This window comes from Hyaena hyaena, unplaced genomic scaffold (assembly GCF_003009895.1).
Source record: "Hyaena hyaena isolate Hyena2069 unplaced genomic scaffold, ASM300989v1 scaffold_364, whole genome shotgun sequence".
NCBI classification, from domain to species: domain Eukaryota; kingdom Metazoa; phylum Chordata; class Mammalia; order Carnivora; family Hyaenidae; genus Hyaena; species Hyaena hyaena.
Window position 1 is genome coordinate 37220 of NW_024080996.1, and position 15291 is coordinate 52510.

Consider the following 15291-nt stretch of genomic DNA (forward strand, 5'->3'; position numbering starts at 1 on the left):
TACACTCATGTTCACAGCAGCATTATTCACAACAGCCAATAGGTACAAACAACCCAAATGTCCATCAAAGGATAAATGGATAAACAAAATGTGGATTATATTACAATGGAATATCACACAGCCTTTAAAAAGAAATGAAATCTGGGGTGCCTGGGTGGCTTAGTCGGTTAAGCGTCCGACTTTCGCTTAGGTCATGATCTCGCAGTTCATGGGTTCGAGCCCCGCGTCCGGCTCTGTGCTGACTGCCAGCTCAGAGCCTGAAGCCTGTTTCAGAGTCTGTGACTCCCTCTCTCTCTGACCCTCCCCTGCTCACGCTGTCTCTCTCTCTCTCTCCTAGAAATAAATAAAAAACATTAAAAAAAATTATAAAAAGGAATGAAATCTGATACATGTTATAATATGGATAAATCCTGAAAACAAATGCTAAGTGAAATGAGCTAGACACAAAAGGGCAAATATTATATGATTCTACTTCTATGATGGACTAGACGTACTATATTCAAATTCATAGAAACAGACAGTAGAATGGTGGGTGCCAGGAGCTGGTGGGAAAGGATAAATGAGGAGTTAGCTTCATGCGCACAAGAGTTTCAGTGTGGGAAGATGAAAAAGTTCTGGGAATGGATGATGATGATGATTGCACCACAGTGTGGATATACTGAACGTCACCAAACAGGACACTTAAAAATAGTTAAAATAATAACTTTTATATTGTATATATTCTACCATAATTAAAACTAAGACACAGCAAGATTGTTCTTTTAGATTCAGACAAGATTATTCTAAAATGTATATGAAACGACAACGGGAGTAGAATAGCTAAAACAATTTTGAAAAAGACAAACTGGAAGGAATCAATCTACCAAATTCACATTATATAGGTGTAGTAATCAAGATTGTGTGGAAGTTTTGGGAAGATCTACATATACACCAATGGAAAAGAGCAGAGGACCCAAAAACAAACCTACACATACACCCAACTGATGCTTTTACAAAGGTGCAAAAGCAATTCAATGGAGGAAAAATCACCTTTTCAGCATGCGGCAGTGGGACAACTGGATATTCAGAGGAAAAAGAAATAAAATTAGACCAAAGGCTCATACCTTACACAAGCATAACTCAAAATCCATCACAGACTTCAATGTAAAATGAAAGAACAAAAACTTTTAGAGATAATACAGGAGAAAATCTTTGAGATCTAAGCCCAGATAAAGGATTATTAGACTCTTTGTCCAATAGATTCTCAAAACGTCATTCATAAAATGAAAAATTAATAATCGGACTTCACTGTTAATTAAAAACTTTTGCCATTTTCAGACCTGTTAAGAAGATGAAAAGGCGAGCTACAGAATGGGACAATGTATTTGCAACAAGGAACTAGTATCTGGGATATATAAAGAACTTCCAAAACCCAGCATAAAAACATCCAATGAGAATATGAATTAGACATGAAAAAAACATTTCACCAAAGATACACAGATGGCAAGAAAGTACATGAAAAGATATTCAACATCATTAGCCACTAGGGAAATGGAAATCAAAATCATGAAATATTACTAGAATTTTCTCAAAAACATGCACAGACTTACATATAAACACAAATATTAAAATACAAAACAACACTATATAAAGTAGAAAAGTGTAAGGTTCCTGGATTCCCCAGAAAGAGTACAAAGAATTAGCTTCAGGCTTTGATAAGTATGTACCTTGTAAATTCTAGAGAACCCATCCTCCCTATCCTCACCAAAATAAGAGTTATAGTTTCAAACCAGAAGAGGAAGACTAAATAAAATGGGTTTTAAAGAAATACCGCAAGGAAGGCAAAAACAAGACAAAAACAAAAAAGGAGAAAAGAATTTAAGTACAGTGGGACCAAAGTAAAATGGTAGAAACAAATCCAAATATATCAGTAATTATACTGAGTACAAATGGAATAAGTGTGCCGTTAGGCAAAGATCATCAGATTGGATTAACAGAGGTGCATTTTACACATGACTTAGAATTCTGAGTTAAAAGAAGAGGGGTGAAAAAGATATGCCATGCAAATATTAACAAATAGAAAGCCTGTGGAGCTAGCTTAATATTGGACAAAAAGCATTACTATATCTCTAAAGAATGTCATGTCAAAATAAACAAATTGCTTAATTCACTGAGAAGATAGGACAAGTTTGTATGTAACCAATAAACATTGTCCTCAAATGCAAAGTAAAACTAATAGAATCACAAGGAAAAATACACAAATCCATAGTCACAGTGGATTTTAACTTCTTCAGTAATTCAGTGAATAACCAATAGTATATCAAAAATTTGAATATTTTACCTGAGTTGATTATAGATATATATAGAAGTCTATACCAAACAATTATATATAATTATATAACAAGTATACCATATCCTTTTTAAGCACAGACTGAGCATTTACAAAATTTAACTATATTCTGAACCACCAAGACTTAACAAATTTCAAAATACTGACACCATACAAAGTATGCTTTATGACCACGATACAACTGAGCTAAAATTTACTTTAAAATATTCACAAAACTATTACCGCTCAGCAAATCTACACCTAAGCATATACCCAAGGGAACTGAAAATTGTACGAATATGTGCAAAAATGTATACAATGCTCACAGCAGTCTTATTCATAATAGCCAAAAGTTGAACTCAAATATACATCAACTGATGGATAAACACAAAATAGTATACACATATTAGCAGTATTATTCAGCTATAAAAAGGAATGGAAGACTGATACATGTTACAATATGGATAAATCTTGAACATACTAAGTAAAAAACCAGACAGAAAAGGCCACACATGATACAATTATAAAATAAGCACATCCAATCAGACAGAAAATAGATTAGTGCTTCCCAGGGGCTAAGAGGAAAAAATGAGGTTTCTTTGTGGAGTGATGAAATGTTCAGGAATTAGATGGTAGTGGTGATAGTTGCACAATTTTGTGAACACACTACAAACCACTAAATGGTACACTTTTGAAAAGTGAGTTTTATGGTATATAAGTTGTATCTTAATAAAAGTTTTTAAATAAAAACAATTACCAAAGGTTTGGAAATTCAAGAACATACAATAATCTATGGGTCAAAAATATAACTCATAAAGAGATTAGAAAAATGTGAGTCAGAGATAAAATATAACACATGAAAATTTATTGCTCGAAGTGGTACTTAGAGGGATATCTATGATTTTATTTTTAAAGTTTATTTATTCTGAGAGAGAGGAGTGTGTCCACGTGGGGGGAGGGGGAGAGAGGGGGGAGAGAGAATCCCAAGCAGGTCTGCAGATCACAATGTGAGCTGGTCAGATGCTTAACTGAGCCACCCAGGCACTCCTGGAAACCTATGATTTTAAATGGTTATATGCAACACATATAATTGACACAGCTAGTATCCTGAAGTATGTATTTAAATTTTTCTTTCTTAAATGAGAGACAGAGATGAGCAGGGGAGGAGCAGAGAGATAGGGAGGCACAAAATTCAAAGCAGGCTCCAGGCTCTGAGCTGTCAGCACAGAGCCCGATGCAGGGCTCTAACTCATGGACTGTGAGATCATGACCCGAGCGAATTTGGTTTCAGTGGTGGACACTTAACCAACTGAGCCACCTAGGTGTGCCTCTCCTAAAGTATGTATTAAAGAAACATGGGAAATAGAGAAAGCATGAGAAACTATATCACAGTGATGCAATCAGCAAATCCAGACCACAGAAAATTATAGAGTAAACCAGCTGGATTCTTCTATCAATCATTGCAAGGGAAAAAATGAGTCAGAAAGAGGGAGGGAAGCTGAAGGGGAAATTTGTAGACCAAATCAAGTTAAAAGACATCAGTCAATTGCTGATGTGGGCTTTATTTGGATCCTGATACAAAACGTACTGTAAAAATAATAATTTGAAATCTGAACACTGAATCAATGAAGAGCAGTGGAAATAGGATAATCTTTTCAATAACCACTGCTGGGGCACCTGGGTGGCTCAGTCAGTTAAGCATCCAATTCTTGGTTTCAGCTCAGGTCATGATCTCACAGTTCATAACATTGAGCCCCATATAGGGCTCAGTGATGGTCCAGAGCCTGCCTGGGATTCTCTTTCTCTCTCTTGCTCGCTCGCTCTGTCTCTCACCCTCTCTCTCTGCTCCTTCCTCACTCATGCTATCTCTCTCTCAAAATAAATAATAAAATAAAATAATAAAATAAAATAAAATAAAATAAAATAAAATAAAATAAAAACAGGGGCGCCTAGGTGGCTCAGTCGGTTAAGTGTCCGACTTTGGCTCAGGGCATGATCTCATGGTTTGTGGGTTCAAGCCCCGCGTCGGGCTCTGTGCTGACTACGAGCTCAGAGCCTGGAGCCTGTTTCAAATTCTGTGTCCCCCTCTCTCTCTGACCCTCCCCTGCTCATGCTGTCTCTCTCTCTCAAAAATAAATAAAACATTAAAAAAATTTTAAAAACAGTGCTAAATTGGATAGCCAAGTGGGGGGCAGGGGGTGAAACTTGACCTCTACCTTACATTATACACAAAATCCATTTTCAAGTGGACAGTAGATCTAAACGTGAAAGCCAAACTATAAAGCTTTTAGAAAATAGCATACAAGAAAATCTTCATGATCTTGAAGTAGAGAATTAGTCCGTAAATAGGAAACAAAGCCAGGGGCGCCTGAGTGGCTCAGTCGGTTAAGCGTCCGACTTTGGCTCATGACGATCACAGTTTATGGATTCGAGTCCTGCGTCGGGCTCTGTGCTGATGGCTAGCTCAGAGCCTGGAGCCTGCTTAAGATTCTGTGTCTCCTCCTCTCTCTGTCCCTCCCCTGCTCTGTCTCTCTCTCTCAGAAATAAAAAAAACATATAAAACAAAGCCAGCCAGGAGAGGTCTTGAACTACATTAAAATTGCAAACCTCCATGAAACATGAAACTCTAAGCCACAGAATAGGAGTAGTGTACATGCTACACATGCAACTGACAAAGAACTAGTATTCTGAACATATGAACTAAAATCATTAAGAAAAAGAAAAAACAAAACTGAGGAAAAGATTGGGCAGTGGGGGTGCATATCATAAGATAGTCAACCTCATTTAAACTTAGGAATGAGCAAATTAATACCAAAAAGACATTACATACCAGTAATTAGGCAAAAATCAGACCAGCACCACCAACAAATATAGGTAGAAAATCTGAAAATACTAGAAATACATATTCTGTTACTATGAAAATTCTGATAGTTTAGTAGATCATTCCAAACTGTTTTTCCTGCTATTGCATCCTCTTTTCATATGACAGTATAAATTGGTACAATCACCTTAGAAAACAGTTTGCCATTATTCTACTCAAGTTGAAGATACGTATATCCTAATACCCAGCCATTTGCTTGTGGATATATATACTAGTCTCCAGGACCTAGAGAAATTCATGGACACGAACAACAGTGTTCTTAGCAGCCATGTTAATAATAGTGTCAAACTATAAATAATCCAAACAGCCATTAGCACTAGAGTGAATAATTAGTGGCATGTTCATAAATAGCATCCTATACAGTAATTAAAATCGATAAATTCGATACATGCCATAGCATGAATATAAAGAAAATGCAACACATAAAAATTACATACAGCATAATTTCTTTTATGTGATGTTCAAAAACAGGCAAAACTAAACTATATCATTTAAAGATGTATAAATGGCTGAGAAAACAAAAGAAGACCAAGGAAAGGATTATTACAAAAATAAATTTTATGATTACTTCTGGGGGAAGGGAGTGGTCTGTAAAAAGGGGTCCAAGGGAAGACTTGTGAGGGTCCAGAAATGATCTTTCTTCAATTGAGTTTGGTTAAACAGATGTTAACTTTACCACTGCCTATTAAACTGTATGTGCTTTATGTATTTACATTAATCTCAGCCATCACACCCACTACACACACACACACACACACACACACACACAGCCCTCGTTGATCTTTCTATCACAATTTTAGCTGTTATCTTTAGGTAAGAATTCTTTTCCCCCTATTTTAACACTTTGTAAATTTTCACTGATAAACAAACATTACTTTTAAAAATGGGAGTAAATGCCTTCTCCCAATAGCATAATGAACACTGTAGAGAAATTAGGGCAGCTTATGTTTATTGATTGTGCAGCACAGTACCCTATACTCTTCATACACATTAACTCTTTTAAGATTAAAAACAACTCTAGAATGTAGTTATTATCAGTCTCTTTACAGAGGCAGTTGCCAGTGCTCACATAATTGTAAATGTGAGAGCTAATCTGCCCAAATCTGAATGAAACGTTTCCCACTATTCTACACAAATTCCAATAGCTGAGAAATTTTCTTTACTATCTACCTATTCACTTTCCCCTTACAATATTCTGTAGCATTTTCTTCATCTGATATTTAATTCATTTATTCATCAAATACTTACTTAGTACCTACTATATCCCAGGTATTGTTCCATATATAAGATATACAAAAGGGCAAGAAGGGAGAGAGGTGGCGGGGGGGAAGATATACAAAGGGGAAAAGATATGACAAAGTCCAAGCTTACATTTTAGTAGGGGACACAAATAATAAATAATTTCAGATAGTAATCAGTTCTATGAAGAAAACAAAACAATGGCACAGTGATTGTGGATAGTAGAAACATGTGAGCTGAGATTTGAATGCTAAATAAGCCATGCAAACTACTGGAAAGGATTCCAGGCAGTGGCAGCTGTAACCATCAAAGCCCAGAAAGGGGAATGAGCCTTGACACATTCAATGAATAGAAGAAGTAGAAGGCCACTCTGCCTATAGTACGGTAGGAAAAGACGACAGAGAGTGTATTTTAGGTCAGTCCAAGCAAAGAATTTAAATTCCATTTTTGATGCAATGGGAAATCACTGAAGGTTTTTAAGCAAGGAGTGCCACAGTACAATTTCAGCTTCAGATCTTTGTTAAGAAAAGGCTTTGAGGGAGCAAGGGTTGGGAAATGGCAAAAGTAGAAGTGGGAAGACATTAGTTTTTAGTAAGAAATCCAGGAAGGAGATGAAGAAGCTTGAGCTAGAGTGGTAACAATCAAAATGGAGGGAAGTGTCCATCTATCAGATCTATTCTGAGGGAGATAACTGAGTGTCTATTTCTTCGGTAAACAACTATTCGCTGCATGCTGTAATACATCAGCCATGTTCTAGGTGCCAGGGACACATAGCTGAATGAGACAGATAAAATTCCTGACTTCAAGGAGATTAAATATTACACATTGCAATGGGGGAAACAGATATTTAATAGGTAAATAAAAATATAATGTCAGATACTAAGTGTTACGATGAAAAACAATGAATGATAGAAAAGGGGTTACATTTTACATAAGTCAAGGAAAGACTGTATAACATGTGACACTTAAGCACAGACTTAAAGTGAAGCATAAGTCACACGAATTTTGGGAATAAAGCACTCCAGGGAGAGGAAACAGCAAAGAAAAAGACCTTGAGGTGAGAATGTGCTTACGCTGTGAGCAGAACAGCAGAGCAAATGCAGCTACCGCAGAATGAGTAAGTAAGAGAGGCAGAGGAGCCACAAGAGGTGGCGAGGATGGATCCCATAAGGCCAGCAGGTCACAGAGAAAATTTTGAATCGTGTCTAAAGTGTGGTGAAAAGTCTTGAGAGTTGAGAACCGGGGAGGGGAAACCTGTTTCATATTTTAGAAAGGTCATTTTGACTACTTTTTTGAACTGCTAAAGGGTAAGTAATATGAAAAGAAGGATAATGGAGGCTTCAACCAGAGTGCTTCTAGGGGAGATGTGAAGTAGGACAGGTTGTAGATAAATTTGCTAAATTGAATAGGATTTGCTGCATTAAGTTTAAAATATGAAAATCACGTCAAAGAGGATTCCGGGGGTTTGGGCTTAAGGTACTGGAGAGCTGACTGTAACATTTACTGGGATGGGAGGAACTAGGGAGGAATGGGTTGTAGGACTGGAACCAAAAGTTGGTTTTGGTTGTGTGTTCACTATTAGTCAAGTGGAAATGTCAGCTTGGCTGTGGCTGTTAAAGTCTGGAACTAAGGGAAGGGGTCAAAGCCTGGGGTAACTTTGTGTTTGAGAGTTACTAATGACAACTTCTCAAGGAAAACATTTCTTTCATGTTTGAGACTTTACCGGCTCAATTCTTAGGAGCCACCTATTGGTTAAAATTTATTTCTCCTAAGGGTACACTGCAGCACCACAATTTACCAGTATACCTAATAATGATAAAACTCTAACCATAAAACTTTATGTTCCTAGCTTCAGACTAAGATGATTAATTTTATAAATTACCAAGAAAAAGGAATACAGGCCTCGACCCAATACATTCAAAAATTAATATAAATTTTATCAGAAAAACAAAGTCTTAGTAAATCTATCAGATCTATTTTTTTTTTTAATGTTTTATTTATTTCTGAGAGAGAGAGACAGCGTAAACAGGGGAGGGTCAGAGAGAGAGGGAGACACAGGGAGTGAAACAGGCTCCAGGCTCTGAGCTGGCAGCACAGGGCCCGACATGGGGCTCGAACCCACGAACCGTGAGATCATGACCTGAGCCAAAGTCAGACGCTTAACCGACTGAGCCACCCAGGCACCCCTCTATCAGATCTATTTCTGTCACAGCTTCTTTACTTCTCCCTCTTCTATTATTCCCTACCACCTAGAAGCTTGGTCACCAATAAGTCCACAGAGTTAGCTCTTCATTTTCAAAATAGAATTTATTTCTTTAATAAAGAATTAAAATATGGCCGTGAAAGTAGAAAATAATATAGAAAAATATTTAAAATGTGCAATAGTAATTTTAGAGTAAAGGTAGTTAAGCTTTAGAGTTTATGCTCAACTTCTACTTGAAAGACCAAACAGTATTATATATATTATTAGCTACACTGGAAAAAAACATACCTACTTGCAATTTTAATTAACAGTTATAATTCAAAAACAGATTTATATACTTGGTCATGCCCTTGTGAAAATGGAAGTACAAATCTTCAGGATATATTTTTTGAAGTTGGCTTCACTTTATAGGCTGATTAATCTACTGTCCAAAAGTCACAGGGATTGCTTTCATTACTAATCCATACATATAACTAAATCAACATGGAGGAAACACATACTTATTGGATGAAACCAAACGTTTTGTTAACAATGCGACAAGAAAATCATCTTTCATTGCGTTAGTATAAAAGTTGATAAGCTCATGTACCCCCAAAGCATGGTTTCTATCACATGCAGACACTAAAAACAAGATGAAGAAATATCTAATGAATTCTATCCATCTGTTCCCCAAATCTTTAGTTACAATGAAGATATAGGTATTGTTTGTATGAAGGACATACAAAAAGAACTGGAAAATGTTTGGCTAGAGGAAAGACAACTCTTCAGGTACTACTGTTTGCAGTTTGCAGAATAGGATAATCTTCTCTAGGAAGAATAATGTCAACATAGCAGCACTATATTCACCAGGAATCCAATGGATCTCTCATGTGACAGGAAGCCAAACCTTCTGGCTGCTCACAACATCACTCAGCTTCCCTTTAATCTTCAGGAAGTGTCTCTTGAATTCCAATCCATCACCCTGTATTAGGAATAATATCCCAAAAAGTGTCAAAAAAAGAGACTGCCATAAAATCAAACTCTCTTTAGTGGTTAAGTAGAGGCAAATATCTTTAGATACGTCCAGCTACAATTCCCTTCAGATCTTCTGAGACCAAATATTCTAGAAGAAATAGCTACATAAATAATTCCAACTTGATTTGGGGACCATCACTGTTCCCACTACACTGGGCTCAGAGAGCAGAAACAATGGCATCTTTTCTGTTTCAAGCATTGGTAACTCTGGACCTAAGTCACTGTTTTCCATAGGTACTGGGGGTTTGTAAACTAAAATTTAGCTACACAACTACACGGAAATCTTGCCAAAATACTGTGGCAACAAAGCCAGTGATTCAGTTAAGAGAAAAATTTCACTACACCAGGATTTTAGTAATTTAATTCCATACTAAACATCCAGACAACAGAATTGCAGCAAAGCTCCAATTTCAGAATGTGACCTATTTCTCCAACCTCCTTTAGAGCCATGTACACTCTCTCAGGAAATAGAGAAAATGCTATTTTGGTCTTATACCAGAACCAGTAATCTCTAAAGAAATAACCAGAAATGTGAACAAAACTCTATATATATGAACATTAATCACAGACTTCCTTATGACAGATAAAGATTCATTAGTGATATTGTACATTTTGACAAATATATACTTGTAATTAAAAAGATATATTTGGATTAAGTAAGAAAAAGTTTAGACTGCTTTTTTTAAAAAAGTTTATTTATTTTGAGAGAGAGAGAACATAAACAGGGGAGGGGCAGAGAGAGAAGGAAGGAGAGAATCACAAGCAGGCTCTGAGCTGTCAGCACAAAATCTGGTAGGGGGCTCAAACCCACGGGATCATGACTGAGCCGAAACCAAGAGTCAGACACTCAACCAACTGAGCCACACAGGTGCCCCGAAGCTTAGAATGCTTTAAGACAATCAGGGTAATTACTGGTGGACAATATGATTCAGGATAATTTTTATTTTATTTTTACTTATTTACATTTTCTACAAAAAAGTAAGACTCTGTTTTAGAAAAAGAATGAAAAAATACAACATTGAATGAAAAAAAGCAAGTAAAGGGGCGCCTGGGTGGCTCAGTCAGTTAAGTGTCTGACTTCAGCTCAGGTCATGATCTCACGGTTTGTGGGTTCAAGCCCCGCATCAGGCTCTGTGCTGACAGCTAGCTCAGAGCCTGGAGCCTGCTTCAGATTCTGTGTCTCCCTCTCTCTCTGACCCTCCCCTGCTCATGTTGTCTCTCTCACAAGTAAATAAAAACATTAAAAAAAAAAAAAAGAAAAAAGCAAGTAAACATATTTTACAAATGCCACGTATATACAAATATAATATCACTTAAAAAACTCTACATAAGAGTATTTCCATACAGCACACACTAAAAAAGTGTAAGACTACTATAATGAAATATAATAAAAAAATAAGTCTCTGTTGTTTCTGGATGATAAGATTAAACTGGATTTTTTATTTTCTCCTTTGTATGTTTTCCTATTTTTTTTTTTTTTGGTTTCTACAACGAACATGTAATACTTAACAACAACAAAACAAAGTCTTTTTAAAAAATGTGCTGTTCTAGGGACACATGGGTGGCTCAGTTGGTTAAGCATCTGACTCTTGATTTCAGCTCAGAGCACTCTCTCAAAAAAAAAAAGTGCTGTTCTACATACCTTAGATAGCCGAAAGTCAACCAAGATCTTCTCATCCATTTCTACCAAATTCACTTTGAAAATCAGTTTATTGTTTCTCCTATCAGTTGTTGATACAGTAACCTAGGCAATAAAAATCAGGTTAGCACAAATTACAAAAACATTTGTAATAATTCTCACTTCAAGGGATGACTATAAAAAATACACTGGTGTGCCACAATTACGCAAAACTAGAAAACATCATGTTCTGGAAAAATACAAAACACATACACTGCTGCTGGGAATGTAAAATTTACGGCTGCTTTGGTAAACCACTTGGCAGCTCCTCAGAAAGTTGAACGTAGGGTTACTCTATGCTTTAGCAATTCCATTAGCTGCTACAGAGCTAAGAAATTGAAAACATATTGTTATGGGTGGAATTGCGTCCTCTTAAAATTTGTATGTTGAAGCCCTAACTCCTTAGAATTGACTGTATTTGAAGACTGGGGCTTTAAAATGGTCCTAACTAGACAATTAGGTGGACCCTAATCCAATATGACTGGTGTCTTTGTAAGAAAAAAGTTAGGATACATAGATACCAGGTATGCATGCACACAAAGACCACATAAGGAGGCAGCAAGAGGACGGCCATCTGCAAGCCGAGAAGAGAGGCCTCCAAGGAAACTGACCCTGCTGGCACCGTGATCTTGCACTTCGATCTCTAGAATCATGGGAAAACATATTTCTATTGTTTAAGCACCCAGTCTGTGGTATTTTGTTATGACAGCCTTGGCAAACCAAAACACACATAAGTTCATACAAAAACTTGTATAAAAATGCACAGAGCAGCATTATTCATACAATAGCCAAAAAGTAGAAACATCCCAAATGTCCATCAACAGGTAAATGGATAAATAAAATGTAGTCTTCTATCCACATAATGGAATATTATTTGCCCATAAAAGGAATAAAGTGCTGATGAATGTAAACCACAAAGATTAACCTTGAAAACATGCTAAGTAAAATAAGACAGACACAAAGCCAGTTATATGACATTTTATAATTCCACTTATACGAACCATCCAGAATAGGCTGTTCATAGAGATGGAAAGTAAATCAGTGGCTGCCAGGGAATGAAGGAAGGGAAGAAGAGGAGTGATCACTAATTGGTATAAAGTTTATTTTGGGAACAATGGAATGTTCTGAAATTAAGTGATGATATTAGCACATCCTGTGAATACACCAAAACCACTGAATCGTACACTTTAAAATGGTTAAAGTGATGATTTTTATGTTATGTGAATTTTATCTCAATAAATCTACCTGACCAAAAAAAAGTAAGTTACCCACACAACTGAGAGGAAAATCAGGCTGGCCTCAGATTTCTGCATAGTAACAATTTCCCTTAACTTCTAACTTTGAAAGCTTACAAATCTACTAAAAAACTGAAAGAATCTACAATAAATAACCACATAGCCTTCACTGATTTTCTCAACCTGTATAAATATATGTTTACGGGTATCTTTTTGTGGTGATCTTTTTTTTTAAGTTTTTCAACCAAGCTATAGAAGACATACACTTCAGGTCAACATGTTTCTCCTATGAACACATTCTCCTACAAACCACAATATTATGATAACACCCAAGAAATTTGACACTGATACAAAAACAATATCTAATATAAAAACCATATTAAATATCTCCAATGTCCCAATAATACTCTTTAAAGCTTTTTCCCCCCCTTAAACCTATGATCTAGTGAAAGATCATGCATTACATCATTTATCAGACTTCTGTAACACATAATATTCCCCTCATGTTGTTTTTCATGACATTAAAGTTTTTAAAAAACCTAAAGACATAAGAATTTCAGTGATAAAGGGAGTTCTGGGTAGCTCAGTCGGTTAAGTGTCCGACTTTGGTTCATGAGTTTGAGCCCTGTGTTGGGCTGAGCTGATAGCTCAGAACCTGGAGCCTGCTTCGGATTTTGTGTCTCCCTCCCTCTCTCTCTCTCTGCCCCTCCCCTGTTTGCACGCTATTTCTCTCTCTTAAAAATAAACATTAAAAATTAAAAAAAAAAAAAAAGAATTTCAACAATACAAATATGCTATAATAACATAAACAAAAACTGGTAGGTGGGAGCAGGGGAGATGAAAGAAATAAGGGATTGTTCATGTATTCATTTTTCATAGAAGGGAATCTTTGTCACTGTTACAATTTAAGTATATGTAGTTTTTAAGAAAATAATAACTTGAGTCTTTTAATATTTTTAATAACCTCAGAGAAGACTTTCAACATTATTTTTTAAGGTAAATAACATTTTACTTAAAGCCTTTGAATTTCAAATGTTTCTTTTTCAAAAATGTACTGATAATGATCTTTTTTACTCAAATATTTACATTTTTCTTCAGGAACATCAATGAAACATACCTGATTCATACAGCTCTTTTTCCACTGATAGCCCAATTTCTCACAAGTCTCTTTCAGGCATTGGTAAGATTTGTCTGCATCCAATTTGGTAAAAAACCGTGTCATTCTTTTAACCAAGCGCTGCCAAGGGTTCTACATGTCAAACAGAGGAGACCTGAATAAATCCGGTATCACCAAAAGCAGTCATATCATAACTATTTGGTTTGAAAGTTCTCTTCTGTGACTTAAGATTCTTATACATGAAAGTATCCTCTAATTCCTTCCTCCTTTACAAAAAAATCTGTATATGTTAAAGTGTTAATACAATATTTCTAAGATTTATACATTTTTAAAAAAAGGCTTTATGACGAAAACTAGAGTTTTCATTATTTATTTGAAAAACTAAATTCCCTTACCTGTGAGGATCCTGGGGTTCCAAGTAGCTGACTATTCAGGAGCATATGATCAGGACATGTGGGCTGGGAAAAACTGATCCCTTGTACCAGTTTATCAATATATGAAGGATTGGTGTCCCATAAGGAAAGACCTGTCCGTGGTTCTGGTTGGGAACTGGAGTACTTCACATTTTCTTCACTGAGGCATTAAGATATGGGGAAAAATATATTTTTAGATAAAAGCAATCTGGCCTTTCTTATATCACATTACCATTCTTACCCTGATAAAAATTACACTCACTATTAAGAAAAAATATATATACATGCATTACTTCTTATGGGAGTATTACATTCAACAACTATTTGATCTTTGGTGATTAATCTTACCTAGAAGCACTGTTCACTGGAGAAAAGTCCAAATTGGATTGAATGTGCTTAGAAAATCCACTAGAAGACTCTGATATACCACCTGAAGTGACTCGGGGCCTCTTTGCCCCTAAAAAATAAAACAAACACAAATGGTTTCAAGTCTTCTAAGCAAATGTTCTTCAACTAGCCCCAATGGAAAATTAAAGAAGTAAAACCACATTTAAATCCATGTACTTAAAGCAAAATAGTTATATGACAAATAGTGGCTCTTTGTACATGATTACATAAGAAATATGGTCATTATAAACTTACGAAGATAACTCACTTTTCAAATTACACATTTCACAAATCCTGACCTGTAAGCATGTTCCAAGTATAGGGTTTCAAGTTAAGGCCATAATTTTAATGGTACCATTTATGGTAAAAGAACAGTGTTCTATGAAGACAGAGACCTAGCTAAAAAATCAAAACTTTTAAAAATAGAAAATAATTTATGACAATGGCAATAAACATTATGAATCTGCTCTAGCCAACACTCTCTGCTCTCCTGGAAGAGCTTTACCAAGACTAATCATTACACAGAAAATGATGCCACTATGAATCCACTGGTTACTACCATCAGCTAGATCTTCAACACTGACAGTCAGTCCTGTGTTCCTCTCATTAGTTTACTCTCCCTTTCTCCACAATGATCGCTTCAAAACTTCTATACTCTTGTCAAATTCCCACAACGACCCACGCCACAGTACCTCATTGCTTAGCAGTTGATACCATCTCCCACTGCATGAAGAAAATAAAGTCATTAGAAACTCCCTCAATTTAGCACTACTAAATCTGCCAGTTTACTTGCACTGCTACCCATCCTTCCCTCTT

The 15291-nt window shown here is 36.1% G+C and overlaps 1 protein-coding gene across 3 annotated transcripts in view; it reads right to left on the bottom strand.

The window, feature by feature from the left end:
* Positions 1-318: 318 nt before the first annotated feature.
* The window catches only part of CHEK1 (checkpoint kinase 1), a 33472-nt gene continuing 18499 nt past the window's right edge, over positions 319-15291 (bottom strand). The window contains exons 9-14 of one of the 3 annotated variants that reach the window (XM_039250151.1): positions 14437-14545; positions 14071-14248; positions 13676-13807; positions 11288-11389; positions 9478-9592; positions 319-333 (exon numbers count right to left, since the gene is read on the bottom strand). In XM_039250151.1, the coding sequence (XP_039106082.1) occupies positions 9497-9592; positions 11288-11389; positions 13676-13807; positions 14071-14248; positions 14437-14545 (617 nt within the window). In that variant the 3' untranslated portion in view covers positions 319-333; positions 9478-9496. Of the gene's footprint in view, positions 334-732; positions 1056-8768; positions 9593-11287; positions 11390-13675; positions 13808-14070; positions 14249-14436; positions 14546-15291 lie in introns of those variants that run through there. The other 2 variants (XM_039250152.1, XM_039250150.1) reach the window with 2 other exon arrangements.